The 16,014-nt window shown below is 46.9% G+C and overlaps 1 protein-coding gene across 1 annotated transcript in view; it reads left to right on the forward strand.

The window, feature by feature from the left end:
- LOC147711121 (uncharacterized) overlaps positions 1 to 16,014 on the forward strand; it is a 638,193-nt gene that overhangs the window by 261,015 nt on the left and 361,164 nt on the right. The window contains exon 3 of the mRNA XM_086921927.1: positions 11,607 to 11,669. Coding sequence (XP_086778053.1) covers positions 11,607 to 11,669 — 63 coding nt within the window. The remainder of the gene's footprint in view (positions 1 to 11,606; positions 11,670 to 16,014) is intronic.

Genomic DNA, 16,014 nt, shown 5'->3' on the forward strand with positions numbered 1-16,014 from the left:
GCAGTTCTCCATTCCTGTGCTCACATACGTTAGCAAGAGGTTGCCGAGTGTCTACTGTCTAATTAATATTCATTCGGTAAGAAGCTTTATGACTTCCTTCAGATCTATCTTTTGCAGTATGACTGATCAGGAAGTCCGTTTCACTCCAATCAATGGGCAAACACATGGACTGCATAGAGTCCTGCTCTTTACTCCATCAAGCCATGGTCTTTACTCCCTCGAGCTACAGTCTTTACTCCCTCGAGACTTGGCCTTTACTTCCTCGAGCTAAGCCCTTTACTCCCCCGAGCCATGCCCTTTACTCCCTCAAGCCATTGTCGGAACTCCGTCGAGCCACCGTCTTTACTTCCTCGAGCCACGGTCTTTACTCCCTCGAGCCACAGTCTTTACTCCCTCGAGCCACGGTCTTTACTCCCTCGAGCCACGGTCTTTACTCCCTTGAGCCACGGTCTTTACTCCCTTGAGCCATGATCTTTACTCCCTTGAGCAATGGTTTTTACTCCATCGAGCACTAGGGACCTGTTAGATATTCAGAGAGCCACGGTCTTTACTCCCTCGAGACTTGGTCTTTACTTTCTCAAGCTATGCCCTTTACTCCCTCGAGCAATGCCCTGTACTCCCTCGAGCCATGGTCTTCACACAGTCGGGCCACCGTCTTTACTCCCTCGATCCACGGTCTTTACTCCCTCGAGCCACGGTCTTTACTCCCTCGACCCACGGTCTTTACTCTCTCGAGCCACGGTCTTTACTCTCTCGAGCCATGGTCTTTACTCCCTCGAGCCATGGTCTTTACTCCCTCAAACCATGGTCTTTACTCCCTCGACCCACGGTCTTTACTCTCTCGAGCCACGGTCTTTACTCTCTCGAGCCATGGTCTTTACTCCCTCAAACCATGGTCTTTACTCCCTCGAGCCATGGTCTTTACTCCCTCGAGCCACGGTCTTTACTCCCTCGAGCCACGGTCTTTACTCCCTCGAGCCATGGTCTTTACTCCCTCAAACCACGGTCTTTACTCCCTCGAGCCATGGTCTTTACTCCATCGAGCACTAGGGACCTGTTAGATATTCAGAGAGCCTCGCCTTTGAAGAGTTCCTCTCCGGGGAATCCAACTGTACATTTCAGGTCACAGTAATACCTGCACATGTAGTACTAGTTTTCACTCGAAGAAAGACCCCTCCTGTTGTTAGGTTAATTTAACAGCTGTGTGTTCATTGGTAGTGGTTAGTATATTTTTCCATTCTACTTTTAGATAATTTACTGGTGTTTGGAACACTCAGAACAGAGGGCTCCTTCAGTGACTGCCAAAAATGAATTTTATTAATAGTGTGATGTGGTCACTGTTGGCGAAACCTGCCTGTGCTTGTACTGAGCGGGAGACCAGTATATTTCTTTGGCATTGGGTGCCCATGCTGTGCTATAAAAAGAGAAAACGTTAAAAATGAATGGAGCTGTGCACCGATGTGATCAGTAATAAAACAGGAAACGACTGGGGCCCTCTGTAATGTGGTGAGGGCCACAGATATTCTCACCAGTCGCCTGGGCTGAATTCACTTGGCCCATCTCCAAAATAAAGAGGCGCGCACATGAATATACGCGCACCCCTTGCTTCACTTCTGACCCCCCCAAAAATATAACAAGACAGCTGGCACCCTGAAAGTGTTGTGAACCTCCCTTAGGGCCATCTCCCAACCTTCCATCCCATATATTGAAATAATACATTGCGCCCTGCAACCCTCTAACAAGTGGCGTGGCAAGGCTGCCAAGGATCCATGCGTATTAAAGAAATATAGGCCCACTGCCTACTGGTAAAGTAGTACAACAATAAGTAATACGTAGGATTGAGTGGGCTCCTCAGCCCCCTGGGCCCCGGTGGCAGTACAACAGCTACATCATTGATGGTTATGCCTAACCTTCCTGTGAGAGCAGTTCTGCCACGCATGGCAGCGAGCCGCCTTTTCATGCCAATTGTTTGGACCCAAGGGTTGGAGGGGATCCAGAAGAAGGCAACACCGTGGCACCTGCCATTCCCCCTTATGCCCATGGTGATGCGGAGGCATGGATCGGGGCAGTTGGGCAATTCCACCACACTCACCACTGTGGAGAACCCAGGAAGTTGGGGTTTAGGCCAAGACCAAAATTCATTATTCGACCGATCCCATTCAGCACTGTGACATCACAGAATTATGTGGTGACGTCACAGCAGTGACTATTATTTTACTGTTCGTGACAGCAAAAGCCATTGTGCTGTCACAGATGTGGTGAGGTGCTTTTTAGGTTTTGCCTGAGTCAACGCGCATTTGCTGCTCTGTGAGACATTTAGTAACGGCTTTATACTTTGGAACACACGCTCGTGAGTGTGCTTTTGCATTCTTCACCCGCTATTGGCCTTTGCATGCATCTTTCTAAGAAAGACATCACACAATTGACCAAAGGCAGGTGCATGTCCCGCCTTCTGTTTGCCCTAGTCTAGGGTCCGCGGGAGCGAGTGCAGCTTTCCTCCCTCATCATGGCTCATTATGCACTGCGTGCACTTTCAGCTCCAAATGCGGTCGCTTTCACTTCGCGTACCGCGCTTGTTTTATTTATTTATTTACTAGAGAGCCATAATGCCTTTCTGCACAGACACCCCTCTCACCTCTCAAACATTACCCAGAGCGATTCCGTGGCTTATTCCTAATATTTAGCCTCTTTCTGCTCTCCCATGTGCCCCCTCGAGATCCTCCTCTCCTTCCGCATTCTGCCAGCACCCTTCTACCCAATAGTCGTCCACCACCACGACCACGTCCACTACCACTACCACCACCATATCCACCACCACCTTGTCCACCATGTGCACCACCACCACCACGTCCACCACCACCACGTCCACCACTACCACATCCACCACCACATCCACCACCACATCCACCACCACGCCCACCACCGCGTCCACCACCACCACATCCATTACCACCACCACATCCACCACCACATCCACCACCACGTCGACTCACAACACATCCTCCACCACGTCCTCCACCACCACCTCCACATCCACCACATCCACCACCACCACATCCACCACATCCACCACCACCACATCCACCACCACCACGTCCACCACCACCACGTCCACCACATCGTCCACCACAACCATGTCCACCACTACCACGTCCACCACCACTACGTCCACCACTACCACGTCCACCACCATGTCCACCACTACCACGTCCACCACCATGTCGACCACCACCACCAGGCACACCACCACATCCACCACCACCACCACAACCATGTCATCCACCATCACCACGTCCAACCACCACGGTCACCACCACCACGTCCACCACCACCACGTCCACCATCACCACACCCACCACCACCACATCCACCACCACCATGTCTGCACAGACACCCCTCTCACCTCTCCAAACATTAACCAGAGCGATGCCGTGGCTTATTCCTAATATTTAGCCTCTTTCTGCTCTTCCATGTGCCCCCTCGAGATCCTCCTCTCCTTCCGCATTCTGCCAGCACCATTCTACCCAATAGTCGTCCACGACCACGTCCACTACCACTACCACCACCACATCCACCACCACCTTGTCCATCATGTGCACCACCACCACCACGTCCACCATCACCACGTCCACCACCACCACGTCCACCACTACCACATCCACCACCACATCCACCACCACGTCCACCACTGCGTCCACCACCACCACATCCATTACCACCACATCCACCACCACATCCACCACCACATCGACTCACACCACGCCCTCCACCACGTCCTCTTCCACCACATCCACCACCACCACCACGTCCACCACATTCACCACCACCACATCCATCACATCCACCACCACCACGTCCACCACATCGTCCACCACAACCATGTCCACCACTACCACGTCCACCACTACCACATCCACCACCACTATGTCCACCACTACCACGTCCACCACCATGTCCACCACTACCATGTCCACCACCATGTCCACCACCACCACCAGGCCCACCACCACATCCACCACCACCACCACTACCATGTCATCCACCACCACCACATCCACCACCACCACTACCATGTCATCCACCATCACCACGTCCACCACCACGCCCACCACCACCACGTCCACCATCACCACACCCAACACCACCACATCCACCACAACCATGTCCACCACTACCACGTCCACCATCATGTCCACCACTACCACATCCACCACCATGCCGACCACCACCACCAGGCCCACCACCACCACTACTATGTCATCCACCACCACCACATCCACCACCACTACCATGTCATCCACCATCACCACGTCCACCACCACGGTCACCACCACCACGTCCACCACCACCACGTCCACCACCACCACGTCCACCATCACCACACCCACCACATACACCACCACCATGTCTACCACCACCATCACATCTACCACCACCACATCCACCACCGCATTCACCACCACCACATCCACCACCACCACATCCACCACCACCATGTCCACCACCACCACGTCCACCACCACCACGTCTACCACTACCATGTCCACCACCACCACCATGTCCACCACGTCTACCACCACATCCACCGCCACATCCACCACCACCACGTCCACCACTACGTCCACCACCACCACGTCCACCACCACGTCTACCACCAGCATGTCCACCACCATGTCCACCACCACCACGTCCACCACCACATCCACCACCACATCCACCACCACCACCACATCAACCACCACGTCTACCACTACCACTTCCACCACCACATTCGCCACCACCACGTCCACCACCACCATGTCCACCACCACTTCCACCACCACGTCCACCACCACGTCCACCCCCACCACATCCACCACCACCACATCAACCATGTCCACCACCACTACATCCACCACCACCACCACCACGTCCACCACGTTCACCACCATGTCTACCACCACCACGCCCACCACCACCATGCCCACCACCATGTTTACCACCATGTCCACCACGTCCTCCACCACCTCCACATCCTCCACCACCACCATGTCCTCCACCACCACCTCCTCCACCACCACGTCCTCCACCACCACGTCCTCCACCACCACGTCTGCCACCACCACGTCCAACACCATGGCCAACACCACGTCCACCATCACATCCACCACCACGTCCACCACTATTACCACCACCATGTCCTCCACCACCACCACGTCCTCCACCACCACAACGTCCTCCACCACCACCACGTCCTCCACCACCACCACGTCCTCCACCACCACGTCCACCACCTCCACGTCCACCACATCCAACACGTCCACCACCACCACCCCCACCAACACCACATCCACCATCTCCACCACCACCACATCCACATCCATCACCACATCCACCACCACGTCCACCACCACATCCATCACCACATCCACCACCACATCCACCACCACGTCCACCACCACATCCACCACCATCACGTCAACCACATCCACCACCACCATGTCCACCACCACCACGTCCACCATCACCATGTCCGACACCACCACCACATACACCAGCACGTCCTCCACCACCCCCTGTGATGGGTAAAGTGTCACTGGAGGGCAGGGGTAATAGGAGTGTCAACCCCGGCTGTACATGAGACATTTAAGGATGCATTGGGTACGAGTAGACGGGAATAGGGGCTAGAAGTATTACACCAGACCCAAGATACATTTTGAAGAGGCACAATGTCACAGGGGCTCCTATAAAATCACTTGCAGCATCTCTGCCTCACAGTGGCATACCTGCACGAGCTACTCACTCAAAACAAGCATTGGCATAGCCAATAGGTCTCGCCTTTGGGACCGTATACGTTTTTAGCCATGCAACACTTGATGTTGTTGCACCAAGGATATTGTGCTGGATAACTAAACACTTATAAGCTCCCAAAGGCGAGACCAATTGGCTATGCCAATGCTTGTTATTGCTTCCTTGAGCTGTGGGAAGCAGGCACCATGAGCCCTTTGCTGCCTCCAGTGTCAGACCAACCACCTTCTTCTCTACTAGGCCTTCCGCTTCAGTGGGAAATCGAGGAAAGACAGAGGCAAGCATGCTAGAAATCCAGTCAAACTAGGTAGGCTAATGGAGCTGCTTTCAGGACTGTCCTCCTCCCCCAACTGTCCAGGAATAGAAGCCGAGATGAGTGTGCTATTTGTGGGAAAGGAAGGCTTGCCAGGGTGGAAGGAACCAAGTTTATATCATGTTTGGGAGTGAAAGGTGGTGGAGTGTGGGGGTCAGAGAACATATTGGTTATTTCTTTGTATTTCCATTCCGGTGCGGCCACCAAAGAGGCCAGGCGCATATAATGTTATGTATGGCTTTACCGTGAAGTAACCACTCATGCCAAATTAGTGCAACTCCACAGATACAGTACAAAGTGGAGGAAGGGAGGTGCGGCAGAGGGTCCTGCAAATCAGACAGTTGTGTTTGGCGTCAAAACATGCTCAACTGAAATTTTTACTCCTCGTCATCTAAGATGTGCTTGATGTAACTCAAGGTTTGCTGCTCTAGTCTTTTAAATCGTCAGAGCCTCTCAGTCTCAGCGGAATTTGTCTTTCTCTATGTCTAACTTACCAATTGCACACACACGACAGAAAAACAGAAACTATAATTGTCCTGGGTAGTTGAATACAGTTTCCATAGCTTGTGTTCAGGGGCGAAGCTTCCATTGATGCAGCTGCCACAGTTGGGCTTTGGACCAGAGCCCTAAGGTGCCCATTGCACCCTTTACCATTGCTGTGTTTTAGTACCTAGCAGCAGCCAATGGGGGCCTCGGGGCCCATGCATCCCTGCTACCTTACTGCCTGAGTAATTGTCGGTTAAACCACTTGTATAACACACTATTCTGAGGTAATATCGAGATGTTGGTGCTGCATTAAGGCACTTGCTCCAGCCCACTCACTAGTCGCGCTTCCACAGACGGCCACGCAACAGACCGAGCTTGCACCAAATGGCCTAAAAAAGATATTGATTCTAGGGGTCTGGGAGCACCAAATTGGCAATGTGTCATTTTGGCTGGCACTCTAGAAATTCTTTAATCTGTACTGGACTCATGGTCAATGTTTTGCAAGGTGATTGGGATACCGGATGATTTTCCAGCATACTAAGGTCTGGGGAGGCAGCTTTCATGGTTGGAGGGGTTGGCCATTAAGCCCTGAAAGTAACACGTAAGGAGTTTCTGGTCTCTAAGTATCTTTTTGCGCAACCGAACTTTAAATAAAGCGCTCTGATATCTGCAAAGATCTTGTTCGCGCTATATAAAACTTTCAAAATCAATAAATAAATAAATGAATAAATATCTGCATGATATCATCACGCCTCTCTCCCAGTGTGTTGGAGGCCGGCCATGGATACCTGGTCTGGTTGCTTAGTGGACTAATGCGCCCACTGTAGGGGTTTGTGTTCGACCTCAAGGTTCAAATGCAGGCGAGTCCACTCAACCTTTCATCCTTCTGGTGTCGATACAATGAATACCATTGAATTGGGCAACAATAAACATCTGTTATTCAGCGCCAAGATACCCTTTCTGGGCGAACATGCGCTTTACAAATACATGTTATGTTATGATGGACCCTCAAATAATTGGTGCTCCGATTCTCTGATGAGAGGAACATGAAAGGGACGTTAACTCAAGCACTCAACGTATGTGCAGTAATCCTCATTGTGGAGGTATGGTGCAAGATATAGAGATGTGGAGATAAAGAGAAAAGGAGAATGTGAGATAATAAGAGCGAAAAAGAGATGAAAAGAGAAGGCAATGGAGGGTGAAAACAAGAAATATGACAGGAATGATATAATGAAGAACAAATGAAATGGTAATAAAATGAGAAAGAAACAGGCGTGAAAGGGGGAGGCCGAAGGATAGAGGACAAGTAAAGAGTGAGAGGAGGGAAAGAGAGAACCAAAGACAGAGGATAGGAGGGCAACAGGGAAGAAAACAGAAAAGGAGGAAAATTGGAAAAGCGTGAAAGAGCGAGAAAACGGAGTAAAGCAAAAGGAGTGATATAGAATTGGGAGGGAAGCGTAGCAATGCAAAAGGAGAAACAAAGAATGGGGGGGGGTTGTCAATGAAAGAAGGAGGCGGCACGGAACCAAAGAGAGAAGGACAGAAGGACCATAAGTTAAGAGGGAGAGAAACAGAGTGGGGCAGACATTGATGATGCTTGATCCACCTGCGCTGTTAGTGCACCGCAGGCCGCACTGTGCCATACGACAAAGAAGAAACTCCGAGCCCAGCCTTGGCACCAGGAGACGAGACCACTGGTTCCTGGGAGGTGGCAATGTTTGTCTAATCTGCTCTTGCCTTGCCTTGCACACTGTCATGTTACGGATGTTGGAGTGAGCATGGTGCTTAATATACTTGGGCATTCTTTATTTATTTTGGAAGTTTTATGAGTTCTGAACCAGGTACGATGCGGTAGGAATTGTGTAAACTGGCCTGGGGATGGTTCCATAGATACTGTGCCAGGAGGGGCCTGACTATTGTGCTTTACATACACAGCATTGTAAACACTGGCCTGGCTACATTGCTTTACATACAGGTGCATTATAAGCCTGGTCTGATAATGTTGAATTACATATGGGGACGTTGTGAAAACTGTCCGATCTGTCGTGCTTTACGTACGAGGACAGTACCCGTTCAGTGTACTTTACATTCTTCCGTAAACAGTTAAAGACATTACATACTTGGCTGCCTGCGATGCATCCCATACTGGAGTACTTTCTAAGGTAGCCTGGCGTTGGTGCCTTGCTTGCTGGGGTGATACGGGCACCCGGCGGTGCATTACACGTTAGTTCTAAAACTAATCTAACTTAACTCTTTTTAGTTTCAGCACTTACCCCCCCCACTCCCCCCCCCCCTTTTTTGCCAGCACTTTCCCTCTTTCTTTCCGATGACACTCTTATCATTAGCGCCAAGAAGCTCCTTGGAGTGTAAGCAGAGCTTTACAAAAACTATATCATATCATATCATATCATTACATACTGGGGCACTTTGTAAGGTAGTCTGGCAGGGGTGCCTAGCATACAGAGTAATACTGGCTGCCTGCGGTGCATCCCATACTGGAGCACTGTCTAAGGTAGCATGACGTGGGTCCCTCGCATACTGCAATAATACTGCTTCCCTGTGGTACTGGGGCACTGTGTAAGGTAGCCTGACGCGGGTGCTTGGCATACTTGGGAAATACTCGCTGCCTGCAATGCATTACATACTGCAGCACTGTGTAAGGTAGCCTCAGGCGGGTACTTGGCATACTGGGGTAATACTGCCTGCCTATGGTGCATTACATACTGGAGCACTGTGAAAGGTAGCCTGACGCAGGTGCTTGGCATGCAGGGTTAATACTTGCCGCCTGTGGTGCATTACATACTGGAGCACTGTGTAAGGTAGCCTGACGCAGGTGCTTGGCATGCAGGGTTAATACTTGCTGCCTGTGGTGCATTACATATTGACGCACTGTGTAAGGTAGCCTTACACAGGTGCTTGGCATGCAGGGTTAAAACATGCCGCCTGTGGTGCATTACATACTGGATCACTGTGTAAGGTAGCCTTACTCGGGTGCTTGGCATACAGGGTTAATACTTGCTGCCTGTGGGGAATTACATACGGAAGCACTGTGTAAGATTGCCTGGCGTTAGTGTTATTCATGCCGCTGTGATATTGATTTAGCCATGCTGCAGTGCTTTATATGCTGGGGTTTTGGAATATCTAGTTACTTTTTATTTAAAACGGCCTATAACATCTTTTGCATACAGTCAATATTTGATCAATTCTGCTTAAAATGTATCTTACAGCAAATTGTATATGTGGGGGGTCATCTCATTACGAACTGTAAAGAGTTGACCTCAGCCCTCTCTTGTACTATAGGGTCAAAATTCATTCTAGTAGGGCTGTGACTACACACATTGCAAAGATGTTAAGTAGAAATACTTTCTTTGATTACAATAGCTTGCTCTTTAACAGTTTGAGTTGCCCCAATACTTCGAACTAGGTAAAAACAAGCATTTGCAATACAATAGGTCTTGCATTTATTAGAGTTTGAGCTATTGGAATTGTAAATGACAATGGGCCAGATGTAGGAAGCCAAATTGCGATCGCAAACGCTAAAATTCTGTAAATTTAGGCGTTTGCGATCGCAATTCAGCTTTGTCCAATGTAGAAGGGCAAATACCTACTCGCAAAATAAGGAATCGCTAAAATTGCGATTCCTTATTTTGCGTAAGCATTTAGAGAATCGCAATTTGAGATTCCCTAAATGCTATGCTAGTAGGCTTTGCAAATTGCAATATTGTCTTAAGGAATCGCAAATTACCACCAACTGCAAGTTGGCAGTAATTTGCGATTTCCTTTAAAAAAGCACTCTTTTTGCTTTTTTAAAAGTGCCATGTGGCACAGATTCATGCCCTTAGGGCATATATGTTCGCCACATGTGCACATATGCACATTTCAGGGGTGCCACAGGGTGTCCCTCTGGAGCCCTTGTACCCTTGAAATTGCGCAGGCAATTTGCGAGTACCTATTGGGTACTCGCAAGTTGTGTGCGCAGTAGAGGCCCATAGGAATGAATGGGAAGGTATTCCTTGATTGCGAATCGCAATTTGCAATTCTCCATTAGGGAATATTAAGAAATCCCCAAAAATATTGCGATTCCTACCTGCATGGCATCCTGCGAGTCCTTAATAGCGATTCCCTAAAATTGCTATTAAGAATTTGCAAAACTGCTTTTACCTATATCTGGCCCATTGCCTCTTATTTATGTGTTGTTTTTAAACAGAAAATAAAAGACATTGTAATTTATAATGCCAATAGCTTAAACTTTTGCAAATGCCAGACCTATTGCATTGCAACTGCGTGCTATGAAAATTAAAAACAGTATTAGTAGAGAGCTTGTGCAGGACAAAGCTGTTTGAGAAAATAGTGCTCGGAGGCTGTAATTAAAGCCTACCGAGCAACAACACACGTAACAGGGGGTCACCATGGAAGGTTACAGAATGAGACAAAGCGGTACTAAGGAGGGACTACTAAGCATTATGACCAATGAACAGGCACAGTTTACAGTGTACAATGACTCAAGCCAATGAAGAATGTGGGTGGAGCTTCAAGTCACTGCCTCGATACAGCATGCTTCGCAGAGCAGTGCATGCGCTGCCCAGGCTCAACCTAAAAACAGGTGTTATCAAAATATTGATACTCATTTCCTTGACTTTCGTAATGTGCTGGTTTTAAAAAAAAAATAAATTAAGAATGTTAATCCTGTCCTAGTAGATTTCAAACTTGCCATTGAACAAATTGCACCAAGATAACTGTTGCAGAGACATTTACCCACTGAAGTATCCTGCCAACCCATTTGTGAATGGTCAACTGATGAAGTAACTAAAGACTTTGTATGAGAAAGGATGAATTGGGATTTTATTTAGAGGTGGGTGGTAATGGGAAATCCTCGGATTTCTAGAGGAATTTACAGTTCTGAAGGAGACTCCATCTGCAGAAGTTCCTCCTTCACTGTATGAAAGGAAAAGCAACAAAGAGCTGTTCCAAATGATAAGAAACCTTAAGTTTTCTGATGAGTTATCCTTTTTCCTTTCAGTGCGAAGAGATTTTTCAGTCCGTGAAGATGGAGCCCTCGCCCACTGCCTGCAGGAACAAGAGAGTAAGTGCAGAAAATACAAATTACAAAGCCTGTGCCTATAGAGGGGGAATGCTTGAGCTCATTGATACACTGACTCCAGTTTTTCTTCTATTTTCATGCTTTGTAGATTTCAAGTAATCATGCCTACATGCATTTTAACTTCTAGATCCATTTTACCAGCCAATTTTCTCATGTTCTGAAACACTTTACACCATGTTTAATCTCTTAACTAGTCTATGATTACCATGTAGAATCATTTAACTTTAAAAGATCCGCAGGAGGCCCTATAATGTAATGAACTAGCTTAACAGGGAGAGACACCCAGGTCTTCCTAGCATGCAATGTCATTGTCTCCTGTAATGCTGTTGACACTTGGTAGCCAACATTAGTGTTTAACATGTCTGATCATGGAGATATTGATTTAAAAAAGAAACCATTTTAAATATAAACTTTAATAAATTATCTATATAGGCTGATATATTTAGGCAATATCTTAAAACACACACACATGCCTGCACACACACACCCACACACACACACAAACACCCCCACACGCACACAAACACCCCCACACGCACACAAACACCCCCACACGCACACACACACAGGTGCACAATGCACAACTGTCTTTCTCACAGTTCCTGCAAATCTGTTTTCCCTTTCATTTAAGGTTACCCTCATGACACATGCAGAGTTCATTCACAGAGCCTTGTGGGTAATGTAGTCTTACACCAATTCCTGTATGTGGCTTCCCCATGTTATTCAATTTCAGTTCCAGATATCATCAAGAATTGCTTTGCTCAACAATTTCTATTGTATTGTAATATGTATCTAGCGGTAAAGACCTCTATGTGGGGCTCTGAAGCGTATGCCTACATAGGCACGGGCAGCAAGGGGCATTTCTGAGACCTGTTGATTTCACTGGCTCCCCCAGCCCCTTGCAACAATAGTAATCAGGTTATACCCTAGTGTTTCATGCCTACATAGGCATCATGCTGCACCGTGGAGCAGCATGGTTGGGACCTTTGTTACTATCATCTCCTATTTGATCATCATTATGAGCTGCAAAAAGAAGCAGTCATGGTATGTAGATATTTGATGGCTGCAGTGGTTGTTCAAATTAGTATCCTCCAATTAGTCAACAGTATGTGGCAGATCCCTTCAGTTATTCCATGCATGTCAATTTAGAGATGGCCGATTTATAAGCTGGTACAGTACTGGGTGATGGGCATTGCAGATATAACTTATGTCAATATAATGATCCTCAATCATGATTGTTAACATAACACACCCAGTCTCTGTCCAAACGCACATCTGATTGTCCCATTGTGAGTAATTAAAACAATAAAGTGTTCACTCCAGGTGTTTTAGTTTCACTTAGTGAACCACAGATTGTGCTGTGTTCGAAAAACATTGTGGTGTATTCCAAAATATTCAGCAGTACTCTTGATTAATTCATTTTCACACAATTTCAATAGATAATTTCTAATGAATTTTTATTTTTCCACATTAATCATGATTAGTCCATGTAATTAATATCCTGATCATCAATGATTAACTCTCACTGGTAAGGGTTTTGCTGCTGAAACCTATGATGACGATGTCAAGATATAATGCTGGTAAATGCAGTTCTCATTAGAAAGATGCGGTTATTACTAAAGCAGTTGGAATAGTGTCCTCTACTTCTGTTTATCTGTGTTACGTTTAGATGGTTTGATTGTATCCACAGGATAACTTCGGTGAGACAGTTTTTGAAATTTGTTCTAAGCCAAGGGACCCTTTGTCCAGCAATAGAATCAGCTGATCTAGTGGCGCTTGTTTATTTATATGTTAAAAAGAACTTCATCATGGTCCCTCAGTGTCTTTGTGCCTAATGAAATTATGTACTTTAACTCCAACTGACTCAGTTATTCTCCATGTTGCCGCCTCTTTCTTTCTCCATTTTTATATTCCAAAGGAAGTAAATGTATTGTAGTTACTTGTATTTCAGTTCCCACCAGGCCATTGTCTTTCTCACTGAGAAAGAAAGTCATGTTCCCTGTTTATGATGAGTCTTAACATTCAAGGAGAAGAATTTGTTTTTTTTAAGCAGATCTCTATAATTTATAACAACATTTTATTAAGTTGCCAGAATTCGGTGTTTCTTTGAGGAAGTATTCACAGGCATTACATCCAGAACCTCAGAATGGGCTGCTGGGCAAAGAAATTGCATGTGGTGGCCATGACACCACGCTGGAAATATAATACTGTTGAACAGATTCATTGATGATGTGGTGATAATTTGGGGTGGCTCTGCAAAGGAATTTTGTGAGTATTTAAAAGTATTGAACAACAATAAGTGTAATCTGAGGTTCACAGATGCAGTGAGTGAGTGAATCTCGAGTAGTGTTCCTGGACATAGAAGTGTTTGGGGGCAGGTGGACAGATGCAGACTGCTTTATATCACAACGCCACGGCAACAAACCACTTTTTACATGCTGCCACTTTCCAGCAAAGAAATCTAATTTGGAGAATTCTTGCTTAGCAAAAGTGATTTTTCCTCCTCCAGAGAGTTAAAAAATGCAGCCAAAACATACAAAGATTTCAACAGCACGGTTCTCCCTCGGCTGGCATCAATATGGATGTGTCAATATTTGAATGCAAAATAGGAAAGGTCTGCCAATTATGAAAAACGAGAAGGCAATTTGTGAGACTGATAATACCTCTAAAAATCCGAGTGATTTCAATGCATTCCAAAGAGGCTCCAGAAAAATCCCAAAATACTGACAAAAAATTGGGAATAATTAGAGAAAAATTAGAGGAGCCAACTGGGAGTATTACAAAATGTATATTGCTTTGAATATATCTTTATAGGCATTGACCTTTATTTCTATAACAGTCGCTGGAAGTTGGCTAATAAAAGAAAATGGAGAAAAAAGGCAATAGAATGTTCCCCTTACCCCAACTCGTGCACCACTCCCCCTTGAATCCTTCCCTTCTTCCTCACCTGACACTTCCCCCATAGCCCACCTCACTCTCATCCTAGCCACACCTCTACATCCAGGGGTTATCCACGTGTTGAACAAGATTCATTATTTTGCTGTTGCAGAACTGTACAATGGTAGTTGTCAAGTTTAGAATTGCATAAGATCTTTAAAACCCTTAGACTCTTTGGACTTAAGAGTTCTCTGCAGTCTTTGCGTAAGAAGTCCAGGAGGCAACTCTATTGTTGTGTTAAGTCTTTTCCTTCTCTTGCCTCTTTAGGGAGCTTTTCCTTTCCTAAAATCCACCGCAGCTTTTCTACTCATTTATGTTACAATTGGATTAACTGCTGGCTCCAGAAAGTAAGGAGCATTTGTTGAGCAGCCAGTATAAGCTGAGAAATGAGCCGGCCCTGGTTACCATAAACAGAATAGATGTATGTGGCCAGACAAGTTAGTAATATCACTTTGGGGCAACGTGCTAGGTCTGAACCGGTGATTTGTTCTGTGGTAGCCAACACTGCGTTCTAAAAAGGTTGCAGCCTGGGACCGGACCAAAGTATGTGAGTTTGAATCCCCTGATCCCCGCAACCTCTCCAGATAGGCTTCCTCCCTTCCTTATTCTTACCAAATGTGTTAGAGTGTAATGCCACCAATACAGGATTTTAACCAGGGTTTCCCTACCCCCAGCAAAGGAAGCAAAATTATTAGCCACTGCAGTATATTGCCTGACTGCTCCCGGTCAAGTGTAATGTGCGCTTCTTTTTCCCAGGGCATGCTTAAATGTGAATTTCTGATTCCCCCATCTAAGGTGTAACATATTGTACATTTTGAAGGTGGCCTGTCTGTGCAAGTCAACAGATACACATTGAAAGGATTTAGGGTTCTGATAGCTCCTTGTTTGAATCTAATATTGAGCAACCAAAGAGGCCTTGAGTCTCTCATGGTCAAACATGTCCCTCAGTAGCTTACACCAAGTCTCTAGCTATTTTTGATAAGAGGCTCTGTTCAGCCCTGGAATAATTTCTGCATTTGCCCAGTGATGGGGTGAAGGGTGACGGGAAACAAATCAGCCCATGTCTGACCACTGTTGTGTCCCAGATGTCGAAAGTGGCCCTCGTGGTTTGTAGAGTGAATTCCTTCGCTGGGCTATGGGTTGCCAGGCAACCTCCTAGAGCAACCCCCTTCTAAAGTGTGGTTAATCATACATCATTCCTTTTTGGTCTCCCTTTATATTCAATGTACTGAGAACCACAAGTGGGCTGCACTTAGTAATGGGATAAATCATGAATTCCCAGCCCTCCCCTGGCCGTAAAGTGCATTGCCACCTAGAGAGCTTCTCCTCTTTACCCTGCCATATATGTCAGTAACACAGAGACTGAAGGTCTCTGGGGATATTAAGAATC

This window comes from Lissotriton vulgaris, chromosome 5 (genome assembly GCF_964263255.1).
Source record: "Lissotriton vulgaris chromosome 5, aLisVul1.2, whole genome shotgun sequence".
In the NCBI taxonomy this organism is placed as follows: domain Eukaryota; kingdom Metazoa; phylum Chordata; class Amphibia; order Caudata; family Salamandridae; genus Lissotriton; species Lissotriton vulgaris.